Genomic DNA, 26,408 nt, shown 5'->3' on the forward strand with positions numbered 1-26,408 from the left:
ATTCCATTGTATGAATATACCACAGTTTGTTTATTCACACATAGGCCAACATTCCAGTTGTTTCCAGTTGTAGGTTATTATGAGTAATGCTGCTATGAACCTTCATGCACTCATTCACAAGAAGCATCTGTGTGGATGAGCAGTGACCCAAGCTACTCTTTCATGTTTTTTTCTGCCTTCTCAGACTCTCAGAACTCTCTCAAGACAGTTCTGACCCCCTAGAACCTGTATAACTCAGGACTGTGCCCATCCCCAGGCATAGGAGGAAACATGACCACATTTAAGGTGAGTAGTACCTGCCTTTCTCACTTTAAAGTTCCATCTCATTGCTCAGATTGTTACATGTTTGTTTTGGGATGACTCAAGCAGAACAGGAGACACGGGAGACATTGCATTGTCCTTCTTGAGTTTTCTTTGTGTTTGTTTTTATTCTATGTGATTATTATATATTTTATGGAGTAGCAAAATGACTAGAAATGAATAACTCTCCCATTTCATTACTTCCCTACTGGCAAACTAACTTTTTATTTTGTATTTTCCTCATGTGCATTTATAACTGTATTTGTATTTATGGTGTACATCTAACTTTAAATTGTGACTTTGTTCCTTTAATATTATATTTTTAAATGGATACTTCACATTTGCCACTGTATTGATATGCCTTTTTTTGGGGGGGGGCTGCCTTTTTATTTTTGACTACTTCCCACCTGTAGACATTTAGGTGGTTTACAAATTTGACAGTTCTAGGCAACACTTCAGTGACAGCTTTCTTCCATGATACCTTTTCCCCTTAAATCAGTTCTGAAAACAATGTCAGTTTTGTCCCTGATGTACTATGCATTCAATATAGAAAGAGTACATTTGATCTGTGTTGTGTTGGCTGTTTCTTAGGTAGAATATCCAAATAACGGCATGGCACAGCTCTTCTTTCTTTCTTTCTCTCTCTCTTTTTTTTGATGCACCACACAGCTTGTGGGATTTTAGTTTGTTAAAAAGATTTGGAGAGACTTCCTGGTGGTCCAGTGGCTAAGATTCCATATTCCCAATGCAGGGGGCCTGAGTTCAATCCCTGGTCAGGGAACTAGGTCCCACATACCACAACTAAAAATTTGCATGCCGCAACTGAAACCTGGTTCAGCCAAATAAATAAATAAATATATTTTTTAAAAACGTTGGTATAACACCAGACACATGTAATGTCCATCTTACAATCAGTGGCTACTTGAAAAGCGAAAGTGCCAAGAAGGTGGAGAGGTTGAGTAGGAAGTGAGTCCAGATTCTGAGGGACTTCAGTCAGTCTGTTGCCACTGAGGAAGCCACTGAGGCTGAGGAAAATCAGTGTGTGGCACTGGCAGGATAGAAGAAGGGCTGGGAAGTCTACAAATTGACTGAAGTCCTTCAGAATCTGAACTCACATCTCACCCATCCTTTCTTTTCCATAGCTGCACTTCCAGGGAGGCTGAGGAAAGTCAGTGTATGGTGTTGGCAGGACAGAAGGAGGGGGACTGGGAAGTCTACACATTTCCACAGGAGCCAGAATATCTTCCCATCATCCATCTCTGCCTCTTGGCTTTGTCCCTCTTCCACTGGACACTGGTTGTAAGATTGAGCTTAGATTATTTGTTGTAGGAGGCAGTGACCTTCACGGATGTGGCTGTGACCTTCACGGAGGAGGAGTTTGGGCTGCTGGACTCGGCCCAGAAGAAGCTGTACCAGGATGTGATGCTGGAGAACTTCCGGAATCTGGTCTCAGTGGGTGAGGACAGGCACCCTTTCTTTTTTAAAAAAATGTGTACTTGGCTGTTCCAAGTCTTAGTTGCGATATGTGGAATCTAGTTCCCTGACTGTGGGTCAAACCCAGGCCCCCTGCACTGGGAGTGCAGAGTCTTAGTCACTGGACCACCAGAGAGGTCCCAGGCACCTTTTCTAACAAGGTCATCTCCTTGGTTTGGCTTTGTGTCCTCAGATGTGGAAGGCTTTTGGGGGTATTGAAATGGCATTTGGGGACCTGACTTTCATACCAAAGCTTTTTATCAAAATAAGGGAGAAAAATATCAGAATTTGTCAGGAAGAATGGAATACATTGCAGGAAAAACTCTGGCCAATTGTGTGAGTCATATAAAAACCAGTGAGGGGAGATTTAATGAAAATAGGCACTGGTGAGAAATTGGTTTCTGTAATACTTACTGTATTTATGTGTCCAGGTCTTGAAATATTGGTATTTTGGGTTTTTGTGTGTGTGTGTGTGTGTTTTCCTTTTAACTTTTTGTCTGCACCTTGGGCCATGAGGGATCTTAGTTCCCTGATCAGAGGTCAAACCCGTGCCTCCTGCATAGAAACTCAGAGTCTTAACTGCTAGACCATCAGAGAAGTTCCAATATGTTTTCAAATAGGTCATGTTTTCTTAAAAATATTTTAATTACACTCATTTTGACTCATTGATCAACATTAAATACAGGAATCTTAATTTCCAGTAAATTGTACTGTTAGTGTATTCATTTTTTTTTTCTGACTTTAAATTTATTTATTTTTAATTGAAGGATAATTGCTTTACAGTATTGTGATGGTTTCTACCAAACGTCAACATGAATCAGCCACAGTGTGTTCATTTTAAATATGTTACTCTGCATATTCACAGGGTGTCACCCCTTCAGACATGATATATTTCACTTAGAAAAGGAAAAAAGGCTTTGGGTGGTGAAGACAGCAACCCAAAGAGAAGGAAAGTCAGGTAAGAACCGGGCAGATGGGGGTCCTTAGAGAAGCCCTCCCATGTGTTTTTACTTCTCTCCAACCCTTTGGCTGTCATCTCGTCCAAACTACCAGACCTTTTTTTTAACACACCTTTGTACTGGTTGCCCTGCCCCGCCTATAGTCTGTTTTCCAGGTAGCAGCCAAGAGTGATGCTTAGGAAAGACTGCCATTCCTCTCTTCCAAATCTTTTATAGCTTCTTATTTTTCTTAAAGTTAAACCTCTTAAAGTGGCTCTGCAGTCCTCCAGGATCTGCTCATGGTCCCCCACTGTCTCTCTGATTCCTTTCCTCTCGCTCCTTGTCTCCCACCCATGCTGTACACCACACCAGGCTCAGACTCGCCAGGGATGCTGTATCACCTGCGGCTGCCTGAACAAATCACTGCAAACACCATAGCTTAACACAACACACGTTGAACATCTTACACTTCCAGAGGTCAGAGGTGTGGTGTGGTTTCACTTTGGAGGTTCTGGGGGAGAATCTGTGTCTCTGCCTTTCCAGTGGCTCATGGCCACCTTCCTCAAGCTTCACACCTAGCGACATCGCTTTTCTCTGCCCCGTCCTCCCTTGTCACATGTCCCTTTTCTGCTTTTTTCCTGCATCACGCTTCTGCTTCATAGGAGACTTTTGATTGCATTGAGCCTCCCACTCCACCCCAAAGTAGAGGATGTACTTACATTTTAAGGTCAGCTAATCGGCAGCCTCAATCCTGTCTGAAATCTTAATTCCCCTTTGCCACATAATCTGACATAGTCTAGGCTCCAAAAATCAGGATGTGAGTTCTTTGGGGGACAGTTACTGTGATCACAGCAGATACTTCCACCTATGAGCCCTTAACTCTGCCAGACCTACTCTTCTACCTCTGGTCTTCCAACTCCCTCCCTTTCTGCCTTCAGGTCTTCGCTCAGTTCCAACATCATGAGAGATGCCTTCTCTGACCACCCTGTGTAAAATTCCATCCTCCCTTTTCTCTCCTCTTTCTGCATCTTACTGGATCTCACAGACTTTGCTTGTTTATCACCCTTCTCTGCACTGGAGTGTGATCACCAGGAGTGTGGAGTTTTGTCTGTCTTGAGTACCTGGAGCAGCCCAGTTGTGGCAAGCATCTGTAAATATTTGTTGACTGTGTAAGTTTGATGGATGGGATAGGAGAGCTGTGTTTCTCTCAGTGTGAAGGGGATAAGTATAGGTCATGTAAAAACCAGAGTGAAGGAAGGAGGTTGGAGAACATTTTTTGTCTTTGATGATTGCCTATCTGATTACTTTTTTTTCTTCCTTTTAGTTTTTAAAATTTAATTTTCCCAGTTCCTTTTTATTTTAATTTCTTTCCTTTTTTTCTTTAATTTAAATTGAAGAATAGTTGATTTACAATGCTGTGCTAATTTCTGCTGTGCAGGAAAGTAACTCAAGAAGTTAGACTCAGTTTTTGAGGGATTTTTTTGGTAAAACATGAGCCATGGTAAGAAATGCATGCTTTGTCATAACCAAAACCTGCATTTCAGGTGTTGGAGATTTATATGTATCACTTTCATAGGTACTTCATGTGATGACCCCTTTCCTGTTGATGATGATGCTGGTTCTTTTTTCTTTTTAAATATTTATTTTTATTCACTTTATTTGGCTGCACTGGGTTTTCCAGAATGTCATATAGTTGGAATTACACAGTATGTATGCTTGTCAGATTGGCTTCTATTTAGAAACTTAGAAATATGGATTTACATTTCCTCCACATCTTTTCCTGGCTTGGTAGTACATTTCTTGTTAGCACTGAATAATATTCCGTTGTGTGGAAGTACCATACTTTTTATTTATACATTCACCTGCTGAAGGGCATCTTAGTTGCTTCCAAGTTTTGTTTACAAAAAAAGTTATTGCTTTCCCTTAAAGTTCTAGTTGATTCATATTTTATTATCTATATAACTTTTTTGTCTGCATCATTTACTAACTATAAAGTTTACTATTGGAGATTCTACACTGCCTTTGAATCCAATAGAAAATGTCTATAGGTAAACAGTTTGAATCTAATTATCAATTTTTCAAGTTAAATTTTGGCATCTAACTTGCACCTCATGGAGGAAGCTTGCACCAGTGGGTTTTGTTATGCTTAGGGGGTAAGAGCAACCTGGACCACCACTTGGTTTCCATTGGCATGCAAATCAGAGCACATGACACACAATGGAAGAGACAAACTGAACATTCTCTGGATTCATTCACGTCTCATACTCTCTCCTAAATGTGAAATCTTGAAAACAGCGAACAGAGCCTTCAGTTGTCCACATCTCTGAATTTTGTGTCTTTGCAGAAGAAAAGATCCAAAGTGAGATGGAGACTATTTCAGAAGTAGGACCACATGAAGAGCTTTCCTGCTGGCAGATCTGGCGACACATTGCAAGTGACTTAACCAGGAGTCAAGACTCCAGGATAAAATGTTCTGAATTCCACCAACAATGTGACTCACCTGGCCAGAATGGGGCAGGACTATCTGTAATTCACACAGGCCAGATACCTTCTCAGTGTAATGAATGTACAAAATCTTTTGATGCTCTCTCCAACTTTGATCTTCATCAACAAATTCACTCAGGAGAGAAGTCTCATACATGTTGTGAGTGTGGAAAAAGCTTCTGTTACAGCTCAGCACTTCGCATTCATCAGAGAGTGCACTCGGGAGAGAAACGCTATAAGTGTGATGAGTGTGGCAAGGAATTCAGCCAGAGTTCACAGCTGCAAATTCATCAGAAAGTCCACACTGTAGAGAAGCCATTCAGATGTGAGCAGTGTGGGAAAGGCTTCAGTCGTAGATCAACACTTACTGTTCATTGTAAATTACACACGGGAGAGAAACCTTACACTTGTGACAAATGTGGAAGGGCCTTCATTCATGCTTCACATCTTCAGGAACATCAGAGAATCCACACTGGGGAGAAACCATTCAAATGTGATATATGTGGTAAGAACTTCCGCCGCAGATCAGCACTTAACAGTCATTGTATGGTCCACACTGGAGAAAAACCATACAAATGTGAGGAGTGTGGGAAATGTTTCACTTGTAGCTCAAATCTGCATATCCACCAGAGGGTCCACACAGGAGAGAAACCTTATAAATGTGAGGAGTGCAGTAAATGCTTTGTTCAACCTTCACAATTTCAGGCCCATCGGAGAATTCACACTGGAGAGAAACCATATGTATGTAAAGTGTGTGGTAAGGGCTTCATTTACAGTTCGAGTTTTCAAGCCCATCAGGGAGTCCACACAGGAGAGAAACCATACAGATGTGATGAGTGTGGGAAGAACTTCAGGATGAAAATCCATTATCAAGTTCATCTGGTCGTCCACACAGGAGAAAAACCCTATAAATGTGAGGTATGTGGGAAAGGCTTTCGTCAGAGTTCATATCTTAAAATCCATCAAAAGGCCCACAGCATAGAGAAACCCTACAAATGCAAGGAGTGTGGGCAGGGCTTCAATCAGAATTCACGACTTCAGATCCACCAGCTGATTCATACTGGTGAGAAACCATACAAATGCGAAGAGTGTGGGAAGGGATTCAGTCGTAGAGCAGATCTTAAAATTCACTGCAGAATCCACACCGGAGAGAAACCGTATAATTGTGAGGAGTGTGGAAAAGTCTTTAGTCAGGCGTCTCATCTTCTGACCCATCAGAGAGTCCACAGTGGAGAAAAACCATTCAAATGTGAAGAGTGTGACAAGAGCTTTGGTCGGAGTTCACACCTTCAAGCCCACCAAAAAGTCCACACTGGAGAAAAGCCATACAAATGTGAGGAGTGTGGGAAGGGCTTTAAGTGGAGCCTGAACCTCGACATGCATCAGAGGGTCCACACAGGAGAGAAACCATATAAGTGTGGGGAGTGTGGGAAGCACTTCAGTCAGGCCTCAAGTCTTCAGCTTCATCAGAGTGTCCACACTGGAGAGAAGCCCTACAGATGTGACGTGTGTGGTAAAGTCTTCAGTCGGTCTTCACAGCTTCAGTATCACAGGCGCGTTCACACAGGGGAGAAACCTTACAAGTGTGAGATGTGTGGTAAGAGCTTCAGTTGGCGCTCCAATCTTGTAAGTCATCACAAAATTCATACTGGAGATACATGAAAGCAATGAGAGTGGTAAGAACATCAGGGAACTGTCAGAGGAAAGAAGTTCCACAAAATGATTGTTTCAAAAAACTCATGTGCAACCCTGAATTCTTGCAAGTGTCAGGTCTCATAGGAGGGAAGGTATTGGGTATCGAAGCAGTAGCTGAACATATCCCAGTGTTCACCAGACCACACAGCAGAAACCTCCTCTGAGTGGTGCAGTAAGGGTTGCATTCAGAACTTTGACATTTGTCAGATACCACTTAGGGAGATAGCACTTAGAGAGGAAGAGTTTGCTCTTGCCTTTAATGAAAGTGTAAGTATGGGCTTGTCAAAACTGATGTCCAGGAGAATGTGAGCTCCATGAGGGCAGGCACTTGGATGCTGAATCTACACAACCTTAACATCGACTCTTGCTTGTAGGTCTGCTCAGCTCATGTATGTTAAATAAACCAAAAGGGGGAAATGTACACTATATGAAAATTGTTTCAGAGGAGGAAACCTACCAAGTAAAATTAATTCAGGAAGTGATCATTTGTTGAAGTACAGAAAACCACTTGATACTATAATCTTCAGTATTAATATGATATGAGCCTATTGCAACTGGCTCCTTGCCTCCCACCGCCTCTGTTCTCAAGTAGAGTTATTTTCTGAGGCCCTGTCTAGTTTTCCAAGGGTTGTATCTAATATAAAATTGAACTGTCTTGCGGATTTTTTTTCTGACAGTACAAACTGAAAATGTTACTAACTTTGCAACAATAGGTAACTGCATACTTTACAATTGATTTTTTATGAGTCACTCAATGTTAAGGCAGGATTTACTGTACATTTTGAAAATGTCACAAAAATTGTCACTAGAAAAAATTTTATTGGTCGACCTTGAACTTACTGATTTCTAATTCCCTGCATTATTATCCAGACTTTGAAATGTTTGCTTCCTAAGAACTGTAGCATTTCTTCTGTCAAAACTTCTCAGGTAGAGGCTATGCCATATTTTTCACACACATCCATGAGGAAAATACCCAGGAAAATGTAGGAATTTGATAAAATTATTAAATGTATTATTGAGGCAAGACTGACATTTATGTCCTTTGACCTATTGGTAGCAGTAAAGCATGGTTTTGGGAAAGGAGTACTTATCAGTATCTAGGTTGTGTATCTCTTTGATCTCAAAATCATATAATTGAATGTTTTTGATTATGAAGTTAAAATATGAAAAAGATAAGCACCACATCAATGATGTCACTGAAGTTTTTTGATGGAAATAAGTGTACAGCTGTAGGAATTTGAGTTTTACTATATTTGTATATTAACCTGAAGCCATTAAAATTATGGCAAATATAATGGCAAGAGATACACAATATGGGCTTTGAGAGGTCACAGATTGTAACCTTCAGAGTATAATCGAATCTTTGTGTGTGTGTTTATGTGCATGTACACATACATCTGTATGTAGACATGCATAAGATCATGTGTAAAGGGATACTCTTCCATAGTGGTTTTCCTTAGTTAGGAGCATTTTGTGGTATTTTTTCATTTTGTAATTTCCTGTTATGGTTTTTTCATTGACCAGTACTATCAAAGCAGGAAATTACAATAGAATTTTTAAAAATTACTAGTAAATAACCCTTGTAGTTAACACGACATAATGATTGTTCTATATTGTCATAAGGCATATAAAGATCAAAATTATGATAGGATCCCAGAAGCCAATTTCAAAAAAAAAAAAAAATTCTGATTGTTTTGTATACACAGATAAATTGATGTTTCAACCATTGAATCTTTATGCTGTACTTTAAATACAGAACATGGAGAGGGCAAATTCAGTAGCTGGAAACGAAGTAGATGTACATTCATTGGCATCTGACTCTTTGCGATCCTGTGGACTGTATCCTGACAGGCTCCTCTGTCCATAGAATTCTCCAGGCAAGAATACTGGCCTCTTCCAGGGGATTTTCCCGACCCAGGTATTGACCCCATCTCCTGCATCTCCTGCATTGCCGGCAGATTCTTTACATGTGTGGCTCACCTGGTAAAGAATCCGCCTGCAATGTGGGAAACCTGGGTTGGGAAGATCTCCTGGAGAAGGGAAAGGCTACCCACTCCAGTATTCTGGCCTGGAGAATTCCATGATCTGTATAGTCCATGGGGTCGCAAAGAGTCGGACACGATTGAGCGACTTTCACTTTTCCTGTTGAAAAGATGTGCGTGAGGAGGGAAAACAGAATTACAACAGAGGACCCTCTCGATGTGGAACCAGTAAGGACAAAGCATGTTTGGTCACATTTCAGGGATTGAGGTATTTTGACTTTTGACTTCAGCCTGTTCGAAAGAAAGCCTAGTTTCCTTCTCTTATTTCAACAGTAACTCTGGGGTTTACCAGGAAGCCTCTATGGCTGGTAATGCATTTATGTCACTTAGGCCCTTGGACATGTCCAAAGTGCTTCTAAGCTTGTAACCCTGTTCTAAGGCTGACACGGTAGACTGGCAAGACATTTGCCTGAGACCTTAGGGGTTAAGGGAAGTGAAAACCAGGTGAACCGACCACTTCCTCATCAGGGGGCGAGGCTTTGACGGCTTTCCGCTCGGACCTTCGCTGAAGTGTAGTCCAAGAGGGCGGTAGTGTGGAGGGCCCACACGCACTCCCTTTGTATTCTGGGATGTGTAGTCCAAAGCTCCGTGTAGGCTCGCACACTGCAGCTATAGTAAGGCGGACTGCGAATGTCTCCTCACGGAATTCTGGGAAGTGTAGTCCAGGAGCTCCGGGTAGTCGCAGGCCCTTCGGCCCCAGGAAGACAACGTAGCAGCCATCTTTCGCTTGATGATGGTGTTTCAGGTCCGCTTTTCACGATCCATTCAAACTTCCCCGAAATGCGCTTGGGGCCAGCATCTCCTGACCTTTCATTTGGAGAGAAAGAGAAGCAGCGGCTAGAAGCAGAGGTTTGACGGCCAAGGGTGATGATGTTCGTGCCCCTGGGCGGAGCGTTTGGTAGCATCCCGGGATGGGGCGGGCTCAGGTCGTGCTTCTTGGGATTTGAGGGTCTCCCCGGCTTTCTGAACCCCTAACCTGACCTCCCACTTATGAAGCTAACACTTTGGCTTCATACTCTGTCACACTGGGTGAGTTGCTTAACCCTTTTGTGCCTCCGTTGCTGTTCTGTAAAAGAGAAGTAAAAGCAATGCTTTCTTAATACAGTATTTGAAGAAAAAAGATAGCAAAAGGTCAACAAAAGCCTGACACATGATTGTTATTAATGCTTCTGTAATTCAGAAGTCCTGGATTGTCACAGATTCTGAGAGCCCAGGAAACTGAATTGTCCTGGACTCCGGACTTGTTTAGAAAAGGGAGGGTTTCTTCTAGCTGGTACAAGAGGGTGTGAAATATAGGGGATGCAAACACAATCTTGGGATTTCACAACCTCCTTTCCTTCTCCAGCCCTGACTTCTCAGAAAGCACTACACGAAGGAAGAGGCAACAGAGACCCACGGGAGTAGAACTTGGCATTCTTCTATTTAAGATACATAAACTGTAGAACGTATAGGGCATGAGTAATGATTGTAACTATGCCTTGGTCACTTAAATTACGTTCCAAAAGCTTTATACTGATGAACACCTTTCCATCACACTGGCTCTGTGCATCGGTACTGCTGTTTTCTCTGCTTTAGAGATAAGGAGATGGAGCCAGGGAACACAACCCTATTGGCCCATCCTCAGCTGAACAGTAAGAGGCAGAGCTGCGATTGTAACCCTGGGCAGGCTGAATCCAACACCCGAGTTTGCTAATCTCTTTGATATATTCTTGTTGAGCATAGGGAACTGACTAGAATCTCTTCATGAAAGTAGGTTGGGACTTAAATGTGGGGACCTTGAGAGCAAAGTTGAGGTTATTCTATGAAGTTTTTTTGTTTGTTGTGTTTTGTGTGTGTGGTTTCTTTGGTCTCACCACACAGCTTGCTGGATCTTAGTTCCCTGACCAGGGATTGAGCCAGGGCCCATGGCAGTGAAAGTACCGAGTCCTAACCAGGGACCACCAGGGAATTGCCTAGTCTATCAATTTTAAGATAGTTTTCTCAACTGGGTCATTTATTTTATTTCAAATATTTATATTACAGAAGTAACAATCATTACGGTAAATGCAGATGTAAAGAAAAATTTTAATTACCTGTAAGTTTAGGATGTAAAGATAACAGCTGTTAATATTTTCGTGCCTTTTTGTCTGGTTACTCTTTGTTTATGTGTGTGTTTAGTGGAGGCTGTTTTCTTTGGGACTGAGGTTACACTGCCTTGCTACTCAAATTGTGATCCACAGGCCAGCAGCATTGGCATCACTTGGGTAGGAAGGCCCAGCCTTGAGCCCCATTCAAGACCTTCTGATTTAGAATTTCTGCATAGGGGGCCCAGAAGTCTGCATTCCAACAAGATCCTGTAGTAACTCCCCTGCATGTGAAAATATGAGAAGCTCAGGAAAGGATCTTGTCTGGAAACTGAGGCCGAGGAAATTGCTGGATGTCGCAGATAAAGCTGAGCTGGATAAAGTGGAGCTTTACTTAGTTGGAGGATTTTATTACCCCACTAATGATTGTCACTTGTCAGGGATCCTTGCGAAAAATCCTGACTTGAGCAAAAGGTAGCTAGCAAGTGTAGAATCAAAATGAAAGGGTATTAGATGTGAAGATATATCCCTTCCAGGCTTTTGGGGGTGGATTCATTGCTATCTTTTAAACTAGAGTGCTGTTGCTGGTGTTTAGTTGCTAAATTGTGTCCGACTCTTTGGGACACCATGAACTGTAGCCCACCAGGCAGCTCTGTCCATGAGATTTTCCAGGCAGGAGTACTGGAGTGGGTTGCCTTTTCCTTCTCTAGGGGGTCTTTCTCACCCAGGGATCAAACCCGAGTTTCCTGCTTGGGAGGTGGATTCTTTACCACTGAGCCACCTGGAAAGCCTCGTAAACTTGTGCCTAAAGGGGGAAGATCAACTAATAGTTACTGTTAGTTAGTACTGGATATTTTTGCCATAGTCATCATCAGTGAATCACTACTATTATTACTATTGTTATTACTATGACTGTTTCTTAGCTTCTCTTTTTAAATTTTATTTCTTAAAATATTTATTGGAGTATAGCTGATGTGCTGTGTTGTATGTTTTCTATACCTTTATTTTCATTAAAATAATAGGAAATAATATAAAAATAATTTCAAACAGAGAAAAGTTGCAAAAATAGTATAAGGAGTTCTCATATACTCTTTATGTGGAGTTATCAATTATTTCTGTTTTGCTCAGTTGCTCATTTGTGACCGCCAGGCAACAGCCACCAGGAACATACCTGTAATCAAAGAGCTCCTTTTGTTTGAGCTTACTGCAGCAAGGACACCTATGCCGCACTGGTGTCCTGGTATGGAGGCGGTGAGGTATGGCTGTTTCTACGGTTTCGGTTTGTGTTAACTGAGTTGGGGAGAGCTTTACACAGTGAGAGTTTGTTCTGGATTGGATGGTGTCAAGAAGGAGATGCAATTTGACTACTGAATATCATAATGATTTGCATCTAGTGGATGAGAGAAACAAAATGGGACTGGAGTCATTATTAATGAAGTGGTCCATCACTTCATGTTTGCTGAGAGGACAGTTCTTTGTTTTTGTTTTTGTTTTAATATTATTTACTTGTGACTGCATCAGGTCTTAGTTTCGACAAATAGGCTTAGTGGCTCCACAGCATGTGGGATCTTAGTTCCCCGACCAGGGGTCCAACCTACATCCCCTAAATTGGAAGGTGGATTCTCAACCCCTGGACTACCAGGGAAGTCCCAGTTCTTTGGTTATTTTTGTCTGTGTTATGGAGTAACTTGTCTTTTTCTCATTTCAACACGATTCTTGTTGATCAGTTAAAAACACCAAGTTCGAGCCGTTTCTCTTGCTAGTTCTCATTGCAGTGTGGTTTTTCATGGCTTTATCATGCTTGTATATTTTTTCGTTTGCAGAGCCAGTTGATCAAAAGGAGGTTAATGACATTGATAACACACTACTATCTAATGCACAGCCCATATTTACATTTTTTATTAGCCTTTTCTTTAAGATCTTGTTTAAAATTGAAATCTAGTTGACTTATAATATCATGTTTATTTCACAGCACAGTGATTCATATTTTTCAGATTCTTTTCCCTTATAGGTTACTACAAAATATCGAGTGTAATTTCCCTGTGCTATACAGTAGGTCCTTGTTGGTTCTAATAAAGTCTTGGCGAGCCACTTTTCTTCTTCAAGGTGTAGTCCAGTTATATGCTTTGCACTTAATCTTTGTTTCATTAGTCTTCTTTAGCCCAGAATGATTTCTCAGACTTTTTGGCTTTTGATATTTTTGAAGAGTATTGATAAATTATGTTGTGGGAGGGCCCTCTTTTTTGGTTTCTCTGACCTTTGTTCATAATTAGGTTCAGGTTTTACATTATCATTTTTAAAATAATTTTATTTATTTATTTATTTTTGGCTGTGCTGGGTCTTGGTTGCTGCACAGGCTTTTCTCTAGTTATGGCGAGCAGGGGCTGCACTCTAGTTGCAGTGCACGGGCTTCTTATTGTGGTGCTTCTCTTGTTGTGGAGCACGGGTTCTACAGCTTGTGGGCTCAGTAGTTGTGAAACACAGGCTTAATTGCTCCACAGCATGTGGTATCTTCCCAGATCCGGGATAGAACCCATGTCTTCTGCATTGGTAGACAGATTCCTCACTACTGAGCCACCTAAGGAAGCTGTGGTTTATCTGATACTTGTTCATGATTAGATTCAGGTTATGCATTTAAAAAAATAATTTTATTCATTTGTGTTTGGCTGTGCTGGGTCTTCGTTGCTGCACGGGCTTTCCTCTAGTTGTGCACAGGCTTCTCCTTGCGGTGGCTTCTCTTGTTGTGGAGCACAGGCTCTAGGCCACGTGGGCTTCAGTAGTTGCAGCTTGAGGGCTCAGTAGTTGGGACACCTGGGTTTAATTGCTTCATAGCATGTGGGATCTTCCTGGACCAGGGATCAAACTCATCTCCTGCATTGGCAGGTGGATTCTTTACCACTGAGTCACCAGAGAAGCCCTGGTTTATCTGATATTTGTTCATAATTGGATTCAGGTTATCCATTATTAACAGTGATGCCCCAGAAGTGGTGAGGCAGCCCTCTAAGGCATCATACCAAGCAAATGTCAGTTTGTGGGTTTGTTCCAGCTGGTGATTTCAGCTTTGTGTGCTTGGTTAAGGTGTCTGCGAAGTAACTGTTGTCCCTTTTGCAATTAATATTTTGAAACAATGTGGCTATCTTACTCTGTACTAAACTTTTCCAAATTTTAGCACCCATTGATGATTTTCTGTTTTTCATTCTACAGTTATTAGTTTGTGTTCTACCATGGGGGGGAGCTCTCTCTTCTCATCCATTTATTTCTTAAACATTTCTTTATTTATAATCCAGATTCCTGTATGGAATTTTTCGGTATGGACTGTCAAGGTGTTTTATTATTATTGTTGCAGAATCCAGGCTTTTATTAGTTCTCTTTACATCTGTGCATAATTGTCAAAAGGGTACTTCCTGGTTAAAAAGAAACAATGTATTTTTATATCTTTTATAAAAACTTGCCTATTTCAGTTTAAATATTAATGTTGTGGTAACAAAATTTTGAGGAATACAAGCAGAAATTTGCAGAACTCTAAAAGCTCCCATTTCGGGACAACAACCTGGGACCTGCCCATATTTGACAGTGTTCTGTCGTTAGAAATCACGTCTATAAGGATCATTTCAAATTGTACAATATCATCTGCTTTACCACAGTTGCTGAGAAATAAGAAATCCTGACGGGGTTCTCAGAGCTTTCTGCCTTACACCAGTCTCATGAGGTGGATACCCCTGTTCTCCCCTACTTGCTGATGACAGAATTGAGGCGGAGAGATGTTAATAATTTGCCAAAGATGACACTGCTAGTGAGTGGTGTAGCCCGGATTTCAGCCCATGCGTGTTGACTCCAAAGCCTGCTCTTACTCACACGGTCTCTTATTACACCTTGGAATAAGAATGACCGCTGTGGAAGCCGCAGCACACTGATAGGGCCAGTGTGTGGGTGGGCATGTTGCTCCCTGAACAGCTAATGAGAGAGGTCTCAGAGGCATCTGGTATCAGTGCAGGATCCCTCTCAAGCCCACTCGGCTGCAGCCACTTGGACGACTGAGTGCCTTGCTGATTCACAGTGAGCCCCACCTGGGTTAGTCATGTTTTTGTAAACCAGTTTTCACTGACTTCTTTCTGCTTTCCCCCTCTGTCTTCCTAGGACTCTGCACTTCCCTGGAAGGAGAGAGAAGATGAACATGTTCATGGTGAGTAGAGCTTGTCTGTCTTGCTGTTAAAAAATACCATTTTTGTACTCAGAGATTTTACATGGATTTTTCTTTCTTTGTTTTTAATTGAAGTATAGCTTCCCTGATAGCTCAGTTGGTAAAGAATCCACCTGCAATGCAGGAGACCCCGGTTCAATTCCTGGGTCTGGAAGATCCGCTGGAGAAGGAATAGGCTACCCACTCCAGTGTTCTTGGGCTTCCCTTGTGGCTCAGCTGGTAAAGAATCCACCTGCAATGCGGGAAACCTGGGTTCAATCCCTGGGTTGGGAAGATCCCCTGGAGAAGGGAAAGGCTACCCACTCTACTATTCTGGTCTGGAGAAGTCCATGGACTGTATAGTCCATGGAGTCGCAAAGAGTCGGACGTGACTGAGTGACTTTCACTTTCACTTTTCACTTTCATAGTTGATTTACAATGTTGTGTTAGTTTCAGGTACAGCAAAATGATTCAATTATATATGTGTGTATGTATATATATATTCAGATTCTTTTCCCTTACAAGGAAATATTTTGTAATAACAAAATACTGACTGTAGTTCCCTCTGGGTTTTTCTTTTTCAAGGAGAGTCTAAGCCTGTGAAGACCTTTGTGAGCCATGTGTGCTTTTTAAAAAATTCCTGTCTTATGTAATTAGTTTTGGTTTTAATTTTGGTTTTATTTCGTCACTTTTTATTTCACAAGTAAAAGAAAAATTAAGGGACATGAAGAACATCTTCCACTTTAATATTTCCCAGCTTACAAATTAGCTGCTTTTATATTTCTGTAATCTCTTCATCATATGTATTCATAGCTATGTATTTATATTTATAACATAGTAGTAGTTGTATTAGTCACTCAGTCATGTCTGATTCTTGGTGACCCCACTGACTGTAGCCTGCCAGGCCCCTCTGTCCATGGATTCTCCGGGCAAGACTACTGGAGTGAGTAGCCTTTCCTTTTGCCAAAGGATCTTCCCAACCCAGGAATCGAACCTGGGTCTCTTGCATTGCAGGCAGATTGTTTACCATCTGAGCTACAGGGAAACTCATTTATAAAATAGATATAGTTTAAAAACTTTTCTCATTTAATACTACCTAACATTTGCTTTTAATTGCTTTATCATGTTCCCAAAAACTTCAGTCATGTCTGTCGTGTCTGACTCTTTGCGACCCCATGGACTAAAGGATGCCAGGCTTCCCTGTCCATCACCAACACCTGGAGCTTGCTCAGACTCATGTCCATCGAGTTGGTGATGCCATCAACCATCTCATCCTCTGTGGTCCCCTTCTCCTCCCGCCTTCAGTCTTTCCCAGCATCAGGGTCTTTCCCAGTGAATGAGTTCTTCACATCAGGTGGCCATAGTATTGGAGCTTCAGCTTCAGCATCAATTCTTCCAATGAATATTCAGGACTGATTTCCTTTAGGATTGACTGGTTGGATCTCCTTGCAGACCAAAGGACTCTCAAGAGCCTTCTCCAGCACCACAGTTCAAAAGCATCAATTCTTTGATGCTTAGCTTTCTTACATACTTAGTTTTAAACTATTTTTTATTCATAGACCTTTAGGACTTTTACGGTTTTAAGAATGCTACAGTGACAATGTTCCTGATCTAGCTTTTTTCTCAAAAAATGTATTCTGAAAAATATTGCCTCTTTTTGCCCTTGACATACTAGATATGCAAAATTGAAGTGGTATATTTTGTAAGTGGTACCTTGGATGTTTTTTGGTAAAATAGCCAAATATGGCACAGCAGGGTAAAACTGCCTCTTCACACAGAAAACATAACTATTGGTAGTTTTCTTATGACAAGAGTGAGATTCTGTCTTCCTGTGGTTGAATCAGACCCTGTGTGTATTTTATTTACTGGTTTGTTTGTTTTTCCATCTTGTACTGGGTTGGCCAAAAAGTTTGTTCAGATATTTCTGTATGGTGGTACGGAAAAGCTGGAATGAACCTTTTGGCTAACCCAGTATTTTTTTTTTCTTTTGATCAAAATAATCCATGACCTTAATTTTAAAAGTCAGGTGGTACTTCACTTGTCACTGCATTGACACCTGAGAACAATTGTCTAAAGAGGTATGTACTTGGTTTTATCTTTGTTTTAAGTAAAAGGGTTGTGAAAAATGAGGAACCAATTCAGATTTATCCAGAAAACCAAGATTCTGGAGTCAGAGTATACCATTAGATAAGAGAAAGACAAACAGGGAAAGAAAGAAGGGTTTCATCTGAGGCCTGGCATGGCCTTTTGGTTAATTCCCTCATATGACCCTCCTCCTCACCTGGTTCCTACTTCAGTGAGAGGCAGGTGCCATCATATACTGCCGGGCCTAAATTAGTAAATGTTTCTGGGACAATTGACGATTGTAACTAAAAAGTGAAATGTTTTGGGGAGTTCCTTTTATGGCTCAGCTGGTAAAGAATCCACCTGCAATGCAGAAGACCTGGGTTCAATCCCTGGGTTGTGAAGATCCCCTGAAGAAGGGAAAGGCTACCTACTCCAGTATTCTGGCCTAGAGAATTTCATGGACTGTATAGTCCATGGGGTCGCAAAGAGTCAGACACAACTTAGTGACTTTCACTTGGTGGCCAGTGGTTAAGACTCTGCACTTCCACTGCCAAGGCCCGGGTTCAATCCCTGGTCAGGAAACTTAAGATCCCACAAGCTGAAAGGCATGGCCAGAAATAAAAAGTGAAGGCTTTTTAGTTCAGGATGCAGCAGTTAGAATTCTAGGGAGTTGATGAGTTCACTGAGAACACCAGGTAAATACACAAACCTTCCTTCTTCATAGCTGCACTTGCAGTGAGGCTAAGGAAAGGCAGTGTGATGTTGGCAGGATGGAAGGAGCAGGGCTGGGAAGTCTACACATTGCACAGGAGCCAGAGCAACTTCTTATCATCCTCCTCTCCTTCCTGGTGCTGCCCCTCTTCCACTGGACACTGGCTATAAGATTGAGCTGGTATTGTTTGTTGTAGGAGGCAGTGACCTTCAAGGACGTGGCTGTGGCCTTCACAGAGGACGAGCTGGGGTTACTGGACTCAGCCCAGAGAAAGCTGTACCAGGATGTGATGGTGGAGAACTTCCGGAACCTGGTCTCAGTAGGTGAGGACAGCCTTTCTCTGCAAGTGTCTTGTGACCTTGGTGTTTCAAGGCTCTGGGGTTCTTGAAATGGTTCCCTGAGTTTGAAGACCAGACTTTTCCAATTCCAGTGGGATATGAGAGGCTATCTCTGGTCTTTCTAAACAGTATGTTTCAGGTCTTTTTCTTTTTTTGGTCAAAGAACAGTCAATGAACAGTATCCTGCTGTACTTTGTTCTTTTTCAGATTTCACTCATGTCCGATTAGTGGCAGTCCCATTAGTGGATTATAAAGCCAACTTATCAAGCCTAATATGCCGTTTTTAATGAAATCAAATATTAGAGAAAATATCAAGAGCTTCTTAGGAAGAATAGATCACGTTGCAGTGAAAACCCTGGTCGATGCATGAGTGGTGTGAGAGCCAGTGGGAACAGATTTTAGGAAAATAGACCAGTCAGAAATAGGTCATTCAGCCTTCATTTTAGTAATGCATATTCCTACATATGTGTCCGAGTCATGAAATAAATGCTACTTCTTCAGTGGGTCATGATACAAAGTTTAAAAAACAGGGCCTTCAGTATCTTTTTTTGAAACGTAAATTATTTATTATTGTTATAATCAAGGCAAAATCTCTTAAAACAATTAGCCTTGATAATGGAAATATAATCAGAACCATTTTGCAGTTGTTCTTCTCTGCTGTTCGTACTTCACTCTTCAGTATCTTAAATATGTAGTTGGAAACTCAAATTTCCAGTAAATTGTAGCTCTGACCTGTTCATTTTAACTTGCAACTCTGCATGTTCTCATTCTTCAAAAGAGATACAAAACATATAGAAAGAGAAGAGAGGCTTTGGATGATGAATTCAGCGACCCAGATAGAAATTTAGGTAAGCACCAAGCAGTTGTTCATTCTCGTGGTTAACTCTCCATATGTTGTGCTTCTCACCAGCCCTGTGCTGTCCATCACCTGGTCCCAATGGGACATCTGTTTCCCTGGTTATTGCACAGTCTATACTGATCACCTGCTCCCACCTTTCCCCTCCTACAGTTCGTTCTTGAAGTGGCGAAGGGATCCTTTGTAACTTTAAGTCAGATTATGTTAGTTGTCTGTTCAGAATAAAAACCACCTAAAGCAACTTCTGGGATCCTCTAATGGTCTGCTTTTCAACCCCACCACCTCCCTGAGTACATCTCCTCTCCTCCTTCTGACTCTGTCCTTTCCGTCTCCATCATCCTCCCTACTGTCTCAGACCTGCAAAGGATGTGTCTCCTTGTCCTCTCTGCCTGGAATACTCTTTCACCGGTAATCCTTCAGGCCTGTGTACTTACCTTAGGTCACTCACCTTCAAGAGGAAGAGAGGGCTGTCCTTGTACCACCCTATAGAAAATCTAGTCCTCTCTTTCTTTCTCTGCCCTGTCTTGTTGATCTCTGAGCACTGATCGTCACTCATGTACATACATTTTGGTTCACCTGTTTCTCACTTCTCTCTCTTCCCCTGGAGGGTATTCCAGGAATGGAGGAATTTGTCACTGTTGTTTTTTAATATTCATTTCTTTATTTGGCTGTGCCAGTCTTAGTTGAGGCATGCTGGATTTTCAATCTTCACTGCCTATGTGAGATCTAGTTCCCTGACTAGAGATCAAACCCAGGCCACCTGTATTGGGAGTGTGGAGTCTTAGCCACTGGACCACTAGGGAAGTCCCCAGAGTGGAGGAATTTGGTCTGTTCCATTTATTGCTTACAAGCCTAAGTGCTTAGAATAGCCTTGGTACATGACAAGGACTCTAAATGTTTGTTGAATAAGTGGATGAGTCGATGGACAGAGAAATTTGCCTACCACTTAAATAGCCAGTGGCTGGTGAACAAATCCGAGTGAACAGGGATATTGCAAAATGTTTTTGTGTCTTCAAATGAATTCCTAGCCTAATTCTCAGAGAAAGAAATGGCAACCCACTCCAGTACTCTTGCCTAGAAACTCCCATGGACAGAGGAGCCTGGTAGGCTGCAGTCTCTGGGGTCGCTAAGGGTCGGACATGACTGAAGCGACTTAGCAGCAGCAGCAGCAGCCTAATTCTAACTTCTCAGGTCCCATGGTGTATATGTGGGTGTTTGCCTTTCCGTACAAGTTGACCCTCATCAACTTGAGCAGACACATGCATAGAACCTGTAATTATAACCAAACTGAGTGAAATGCTTTCCCTGTGACTTTCTTTTAGCCGTTACTAGCAAGCATATTCATTTGGGGAGAAAAATTTTTTTGAATGAAGAATTCTTATGTCTACTTCTTAGGTAGCTTTTCATAGAAGGAAAAAAAATTCTATTTCCTTATCCATCATATCCGGGGAGAAAAGGTCTCAGAAAATAGCTAACTGGTGAGTTAGTCTTGCCCTGAAAAGATTTTCCCAGCTCTGTCCCATCTCCTTCCTTCCAAGCCCACCTCAGTAACAAGAAATGGATCTTAGGTTGTTACCTCTACAGACATTTTGTTTGTGTGGCGATTTGTACATATGCTTTAGAAGGGACTTCAGATCATGTTTGCCTTGACCTGCTTTGATGATTCTTTGACAGTGTCTAGTCTTTCTAAATACTTATCATAAGCTATGGAATTGATTCCCACCTCATTCATGAACTGCCTTCTTCACTTTGGAAATCATTCTTGTTAAAGGCCAATGTATTTATGTCCAAAATTTTTCCATGCTGTGGTTATTTTTTTTAAAAAAAGCAGCCAGTTTGTTTTCTTAATATTTATTTATGTATTTGGCTGTGCCAGGTCTTGGTTGTGGCATGTGGCATCTCTAAGTTGCAACAGGTAAACTCTTCGTTACAGCATGTGAGATCTAGTTCCCAAACAGGGATCAAACCTGAAACCCTTGCATTGGGAACTGGACCACCGGTTTTAGTGACTGGACCACCAGGGAAGTCCTTTCCATGCTGAGACATCATTCTTCCCTAGCCTGTAAATGTTGATTCCTACTTTATGGGGATGTGGAGCCATATTAGGCTATACAGCTACCTCAGAAGGATCCAGTGTATAGGTTTCAGATTATGATCTGACGTGCTGCCTACTGCACTAAGAAACCAGGGTATTGTATAGGTTTGTGCTTTTTATCACGCCCACTGATTCTTAGCACCTTGAATCTTCTCAGCACTCCCTCCTTGGTGTACTGCTGCCTCTGGTGCGGCGTTTCAGCTTTTCAGCACGCTGTACTTTCCAGTGCTTTTCCTCTTTCAGACGCCTGCCTTCTGAAAGCTCTTTTGCTTCTCTGACTTGATTCAGAGATAATCTGGAATTCAAAATTGTTGAGCATCCTGGAAATCAAACTGGGGTTCACCTGTACATGCCTTTCTTGAGCCCTGACTAACTTAACTGCCAAACATTGTGAAACCTGTGAGCACAGCAAAATGCTTGTCTGTCTTGATACTGTACTGTGATAGGAGCGATATGTAATTTTTGAAAGATGCTGTAAATAGTATGTCAGATAGCATTTTGTTTTACATGGTTTTCATTACTGCTAAGTATTTGGGAGTTTAATGGGCCGTCTCTTGATTGCTGTCAGTATATAAACCTGAGAACTTTATTTGTGGGGAAAAAGATAAGTCAAACCATGCTGGGGTTCATTAAAGTCTCATACTGTGTCTTAAGTGTGAACTCTTGACTCTTTGAACAAAGCTTTCACCTGTCCACATCTCTTAATTCTCTGTCATTATAGAAGAAAACAATCAAAGTGAGTTGAGTGCCATTCAAGAGAGAGGATTACACGAAGAGCTTTCCTGCTGGCAAATCTGGCAACAAATTGCTAACGACTTAACCAGATGTCAAGACTCCATGATAAATAATTGTCAGCTCCACAAACAAGGTTATTCCCCACACCAGGTTGGGTCAGAACTATCTATTCAAATTTCTGAAGATGAGAACTATATATTAAATGAGAAAGCAGGTGGTTCTGGTGATACTGGAAATCCAAGGTTTGCATCTTTGAGAGCCCGAGATTCTTGGAGAAAAAGTTCCTTGACTGAGTCACAGAATTGTCAGAATAGATACCAGGAAATTTCCACACAAAGTAAACTATGTCGGTGTAAAGCGGATGTTGACAGCATTGGTCGGATCTCATACCACCTTGATGATCGAGGAGTACACAAGAATGAAAAGTCTTATTGCCACAATGATTATAGAAAAGACAGCACGGTTTCCACATTGGATCAGAATAGTATGATTCACACAGGACAAAAACCTTACCAGTGTAATGAATGTAAAAGAACCTTTACCAGCCTTTCTACCTTTGATCTTCACCAGCAGTTACACTCAAAAGAGACATCTCACGTGTGCAATGAGTGTGGAAAAGGCTTCCGTTGTAGCTCAGTTCTTCATATTCATCAGAGAGTTCACATAGGAGAAAAATGCAGTGTGTGTGATGAGTGTGGAAAGGAATTCCATCAGAGCTCACAACTGCAAACTCATCAGAAAGTCCACAGCATAAAGAAACCATTCACATGTGAGGAATGTGGGAAAGGCTTCAGTCGTCGATCAGCACTTACCATTCATTGTAAAGTCCACACGGGAGAGAAACCTTACACTGTGAGGAGTGTGGCAGGGCCTTCAGTCAGGCCTCCCACCTTCAAGACCATCAGAGAGTCCACACTGGGGAGAAACCATTCATATGTGATGCATGTGGTAAGAGCTTCAGTCGGAATTCACACCTTCAGTCCCACCAGAGAGTCCATACAGGAGAGAAACCGTACAAATGTGAGGAGTGTGGGAAGGGCTTCATTTGTAGCTCAAATCTATACATTCACCAGAGAGTCCACACAGGAGAAAAACCCTACAAATGTGAGGAATGTGGGAAAGGCTTTAGTCGGCCTTCAAGTCTTCAGGCCCATCAGGGAATCCACACTGGAGAGAAGTCATATGTATGTAATGTGTGTGGTAAAGGCTTTACTCTGAGTTCAAACCTTCAGGCACATCAGAGAGTCCACACAGGGGAGAAACCATACAAATGTGAGGAGTGCGGGAAGAACTTCAGGAGGAACTCCCATTATCAAGTTCATCTGGTCGTCCACACAGGAGAAAAACCCTATAAATGTGAAGTGTGTGGGAAGGGCTTCAGTCAGAGTTCGTATCTTCAAATCCATCAGAAGGCCCACAGCGTAGAGAAACCCTACAAATGCGAGGATTGTGGGCAGGGCTTCAATCAGAGTTCACGACTTCAGATCCACCAGCTGATCCATACTGGTGAGAAACCATACAAATGCGAAGAGTGTGGGAAGGGATTCAGTCGTAGAGCAGATCTTAAAATTCACTGCAGAATCCACACCGGAGAGAAACCATACAATTGTGAGGAGTGTGGAAAAGTCTTCAGGCAGGCCTCAAATCTCCTGGCCCATCAGAGAGTCCACAGTGGGGAAAAGCCATTCAAATGTGAGGAATGTGGCAAGAGCTTTGGTCGGAGTTCACACCTTCAAGCCCACCAAAAAGTCCACACTGGAGAAAAGCCATACAAATGTGAGGAGTGTGGGAAGGGCTTTAAGTGGAGCCTGAACCTCGACATGCATCAGAGGGTCCACACAGGAGAGAAACCATATAAGTGTGGGGAGTGTGGGAAGCACTTCAGTCAGGCCTCAAGTCTTCAGCTTCATCAGAGTGTCCACACTGGAGAGAAGCCCTACAGATGTGACGTGTGTGGTAAAGTCTTCAGTCGGTCTTCACAGCTTCAGTATCACAGGCGCGTTCACACAGGGGAGAAACCTTACAAGTGTGAGATGTGTGGTAAGAGCTTCAGTTGGCGCTCCAATCTTGTAAGTCATCACAAAATTCATACTGGAGATACATGAAAGCAATGAGAGTGGTAAGAACATCAGGGAACTGTCAGAGGAAAGAAGTTCCACAAAATGATTGTTTCAAAAAACTCATGTGCAACCCTGAATTCTTGCAAGTGTCAGGTCTCATAGGAGGGAAGGTATTGGGTATCGAAGCAGTAGCTGAACATATCCCAGTGTTCACCAGACCACACAGCAGAAACCTCCTCTGAGTGGTGCAGTAAGGGTTGCATTCAGAACTTTGACATTTGTCAGATACCACTTAGGGAGATAGCACTTAGAGAGGAAGAGTTTGCTCTTGCCTTTAATGAAAGTGTAAGTATGGGCTTGTCAAAACTGATGTCCAGGAGAATGTGAGCTCCATGAGGGCAGGCACTTGGATGCTGAATCTACACAACCTTAACATCGACTCTTGCTTGTAGGTCTGCTCAGCTCATGTATGTTAAATAAACCAAAAGGGGGAAATGTACACTATATGAAAATTGTTTCAGAGGAGGAAACCTACCAAGTAAAATTAATTCAGGAAGTGATCATTTGTTGAAGTACAGAAAACCACTTGATACTATAATCTTCAGTATTAATATGATATGAGCCTATTGCAACTGGCTCCTTGCCTCCCACCGCCTCTGTTCTCAAGTAGAGTTATTTTCTGAGGCCCTGTCTAGTTTTCCAAGGGTTGTATCTAATATAAAATTGAACTGTCTTGCGGATTTTTTTTCTGACAGTACAAACTGAAAATGTTACTAACTTTGCAACAATAGGTAACTGCATACTTTACAATTGATTTTTTATGAGTCACTCAATGTTAAGGCAGGATTTACTGTTACATTTTGAAAATGTCACAAAAATTGTCACTAGAAAAAATTTTATTGGTCGACCTTGAACTTACTGATTTCTAATTCCCTGCATTATTATCCAGACTTTGAAATGTTTGCTTCCTAAGAACTGTAGCATTTCTTCTGTCAAAACTTCTCAGGTAGAGGCTATGCCATATTTTTCACACACATCCATGAGGAAAATACCCAGGAAAATGTAGGAATTTGATAAAATTATTAAATGTATTATTGAGGCAAGACTGACATTTATGTCCTTTGACCTATTGGTAGCAGTAAAGCATGGTTTTGGGAAAGGAGTACTTATCAGTATCTAGGTTGTGTATCTCTTTGATCTCAAAATCATATAATTGAATGTTTTTGATTATGAAGTTAAAATATGAAAAAGATAAGCACCACATCAATGATGTCACTGAAGTTTTTTAATGGAAATAAGTGTACAGCTGTAGGAATTTGAGTTTTACTATATTTGTATATTAACCTGAAGCCATTAAAATTATGGCAAATATAATGGCAAGAGATACACAATATGGGCTTTGAGAGGTCACAGATTGTAACCTTCAGAGTATAATCGAATCTTTGTGTGTGTGTTTATGTGCGTGTACACATACATCTGTATGTAGACATGCATAAGATCATGTGTAAAGGGATACTCTTCCATAGTGGTTTTCCTTAGTTAGGAGCATTTTGTGGTATTTTTTCATTTTGTAATTTCCTGTTATGGTTTTTTCATTGACCAGTACTATCAAAGCAGGAAATTACAATAGAATTTTTAAAAATTACTAGTAAATAACCCTTGTAGTTAACACGACATAATGATTGTTCTATATTGTCATAAGGCATATAAAGATCAAAATTATGATAGGATCCCAGAAGCCAATTTCAAAATAAAAAAAAAAAATTCTGATTGTTTTGTATACACCGATAAATTGATGTTTCAACCATTGAATCTTTATGCTGTACTTTAAATACAGAACATGGAGAGGGCAAATTCAGTAGCTGGAAACGAAGTAGATGTACATTCATTGGCATCTGACTCTTTGCGATCCTGTGGACTGTATCCTGACAGGCTCCTCTGTCCATAGAATTCTCCAGGCAAGAATACTGGCCTCTTCCAGGGGATTTTCCCGACCCAGGTATTGACCCCATCTCCTGCATCTCCTGCATTGCCGGCAGATTCTTTACATGTGTGGCTCACCTGGTAAAGAATCCGCCTGCAATGTGGGAAACCTGGGTTGGGAAGATCTCCTGGAGAAGGGAAAGGCTACCCACTCCAGTATTCTGGCCTGGAGAATTCCATGATCTGTATAGTCCATGGGGTCGCAAAGAGTCGGACACGATTGAGCGACTTTCACTTTTCCTGTTGAAAAGATGTGCGTGAGGAGGGAAAACAGAATTACAACAGAGGACCCTCTCGATGTGGAACCAGTAAGGACAAAGCATGTTTGGTCACATTTCAGGGATTGAGGTATTTTGACTTTTGACTTCAGCCTGTTCCAAAGAAAGC

The 26,408-nt window shown here is 41.6% G+C and overlaps 2 protein-coding genes across 2 annotated transcripts in view; both read left to right on the forward strand.

The window, feature by feature from the left end:
• Nucleotides 1–7,373, forward strand: part of LOC123327513 (zinc finger protein 45-like) — a 40,479-nt gene extending 33,106 nt beyond the window's left edge. Inside the window, exon 8 of the mRNA XM_045163501.1 lies at nt 5,251–7,373. Within this exon, the coding sequence (XP_045019436.1) occupies nt 5,251–6,857 (1,607 nt within the window). The 3' untranslated portion in view covers nt 6,858–7,373. The remainder of the gene's footprint in view (nt 1–5,250) is intronic.
• Nucleotides 7,374–12,001: 4,628 nt separating this feature from the next.
• The window catches only part of LOC123330146 (zinc finger protein 226-like), a 29,397-nt gene continuing 14,990 nt past the window's right edge, over nt 12,002–26,408 (forward strand). Inside the window, 5 exon segments of the mRNA XM_045163504.1 lie at nt 12,002–12,251; nt 15,133–15,178; nt 18,151–18,277; nt 21,965–22,825; nt 22,828–24,075. Of these exon segments, the coding sequence (XP_045019439.1) occupies nt 12,217–12,251; nt 15,133–15,178; nt 18,151–18,277; nt 21,965–22,825; nt 22,828–24,075 (2,317 nt within the window). The 5' untranslated portion in view covers nt 12,002–12,216.

This window comes from Bubalus bubalis, chromosome 18 (assembly GCF_019923935.1).
Source record: "Bubalus bubalis isolate 160015118507 breed Murrah chromosome 18, NDDB_SH_1, whole genome shotgun sequence".
Taxonomy (NCBI): domain Eukaryota; kingdom Metazoa; phylum Chordata; class Mammalia; order Artiodactyla; family Bovidae; genus Bubalus; species Bubalus bubalis.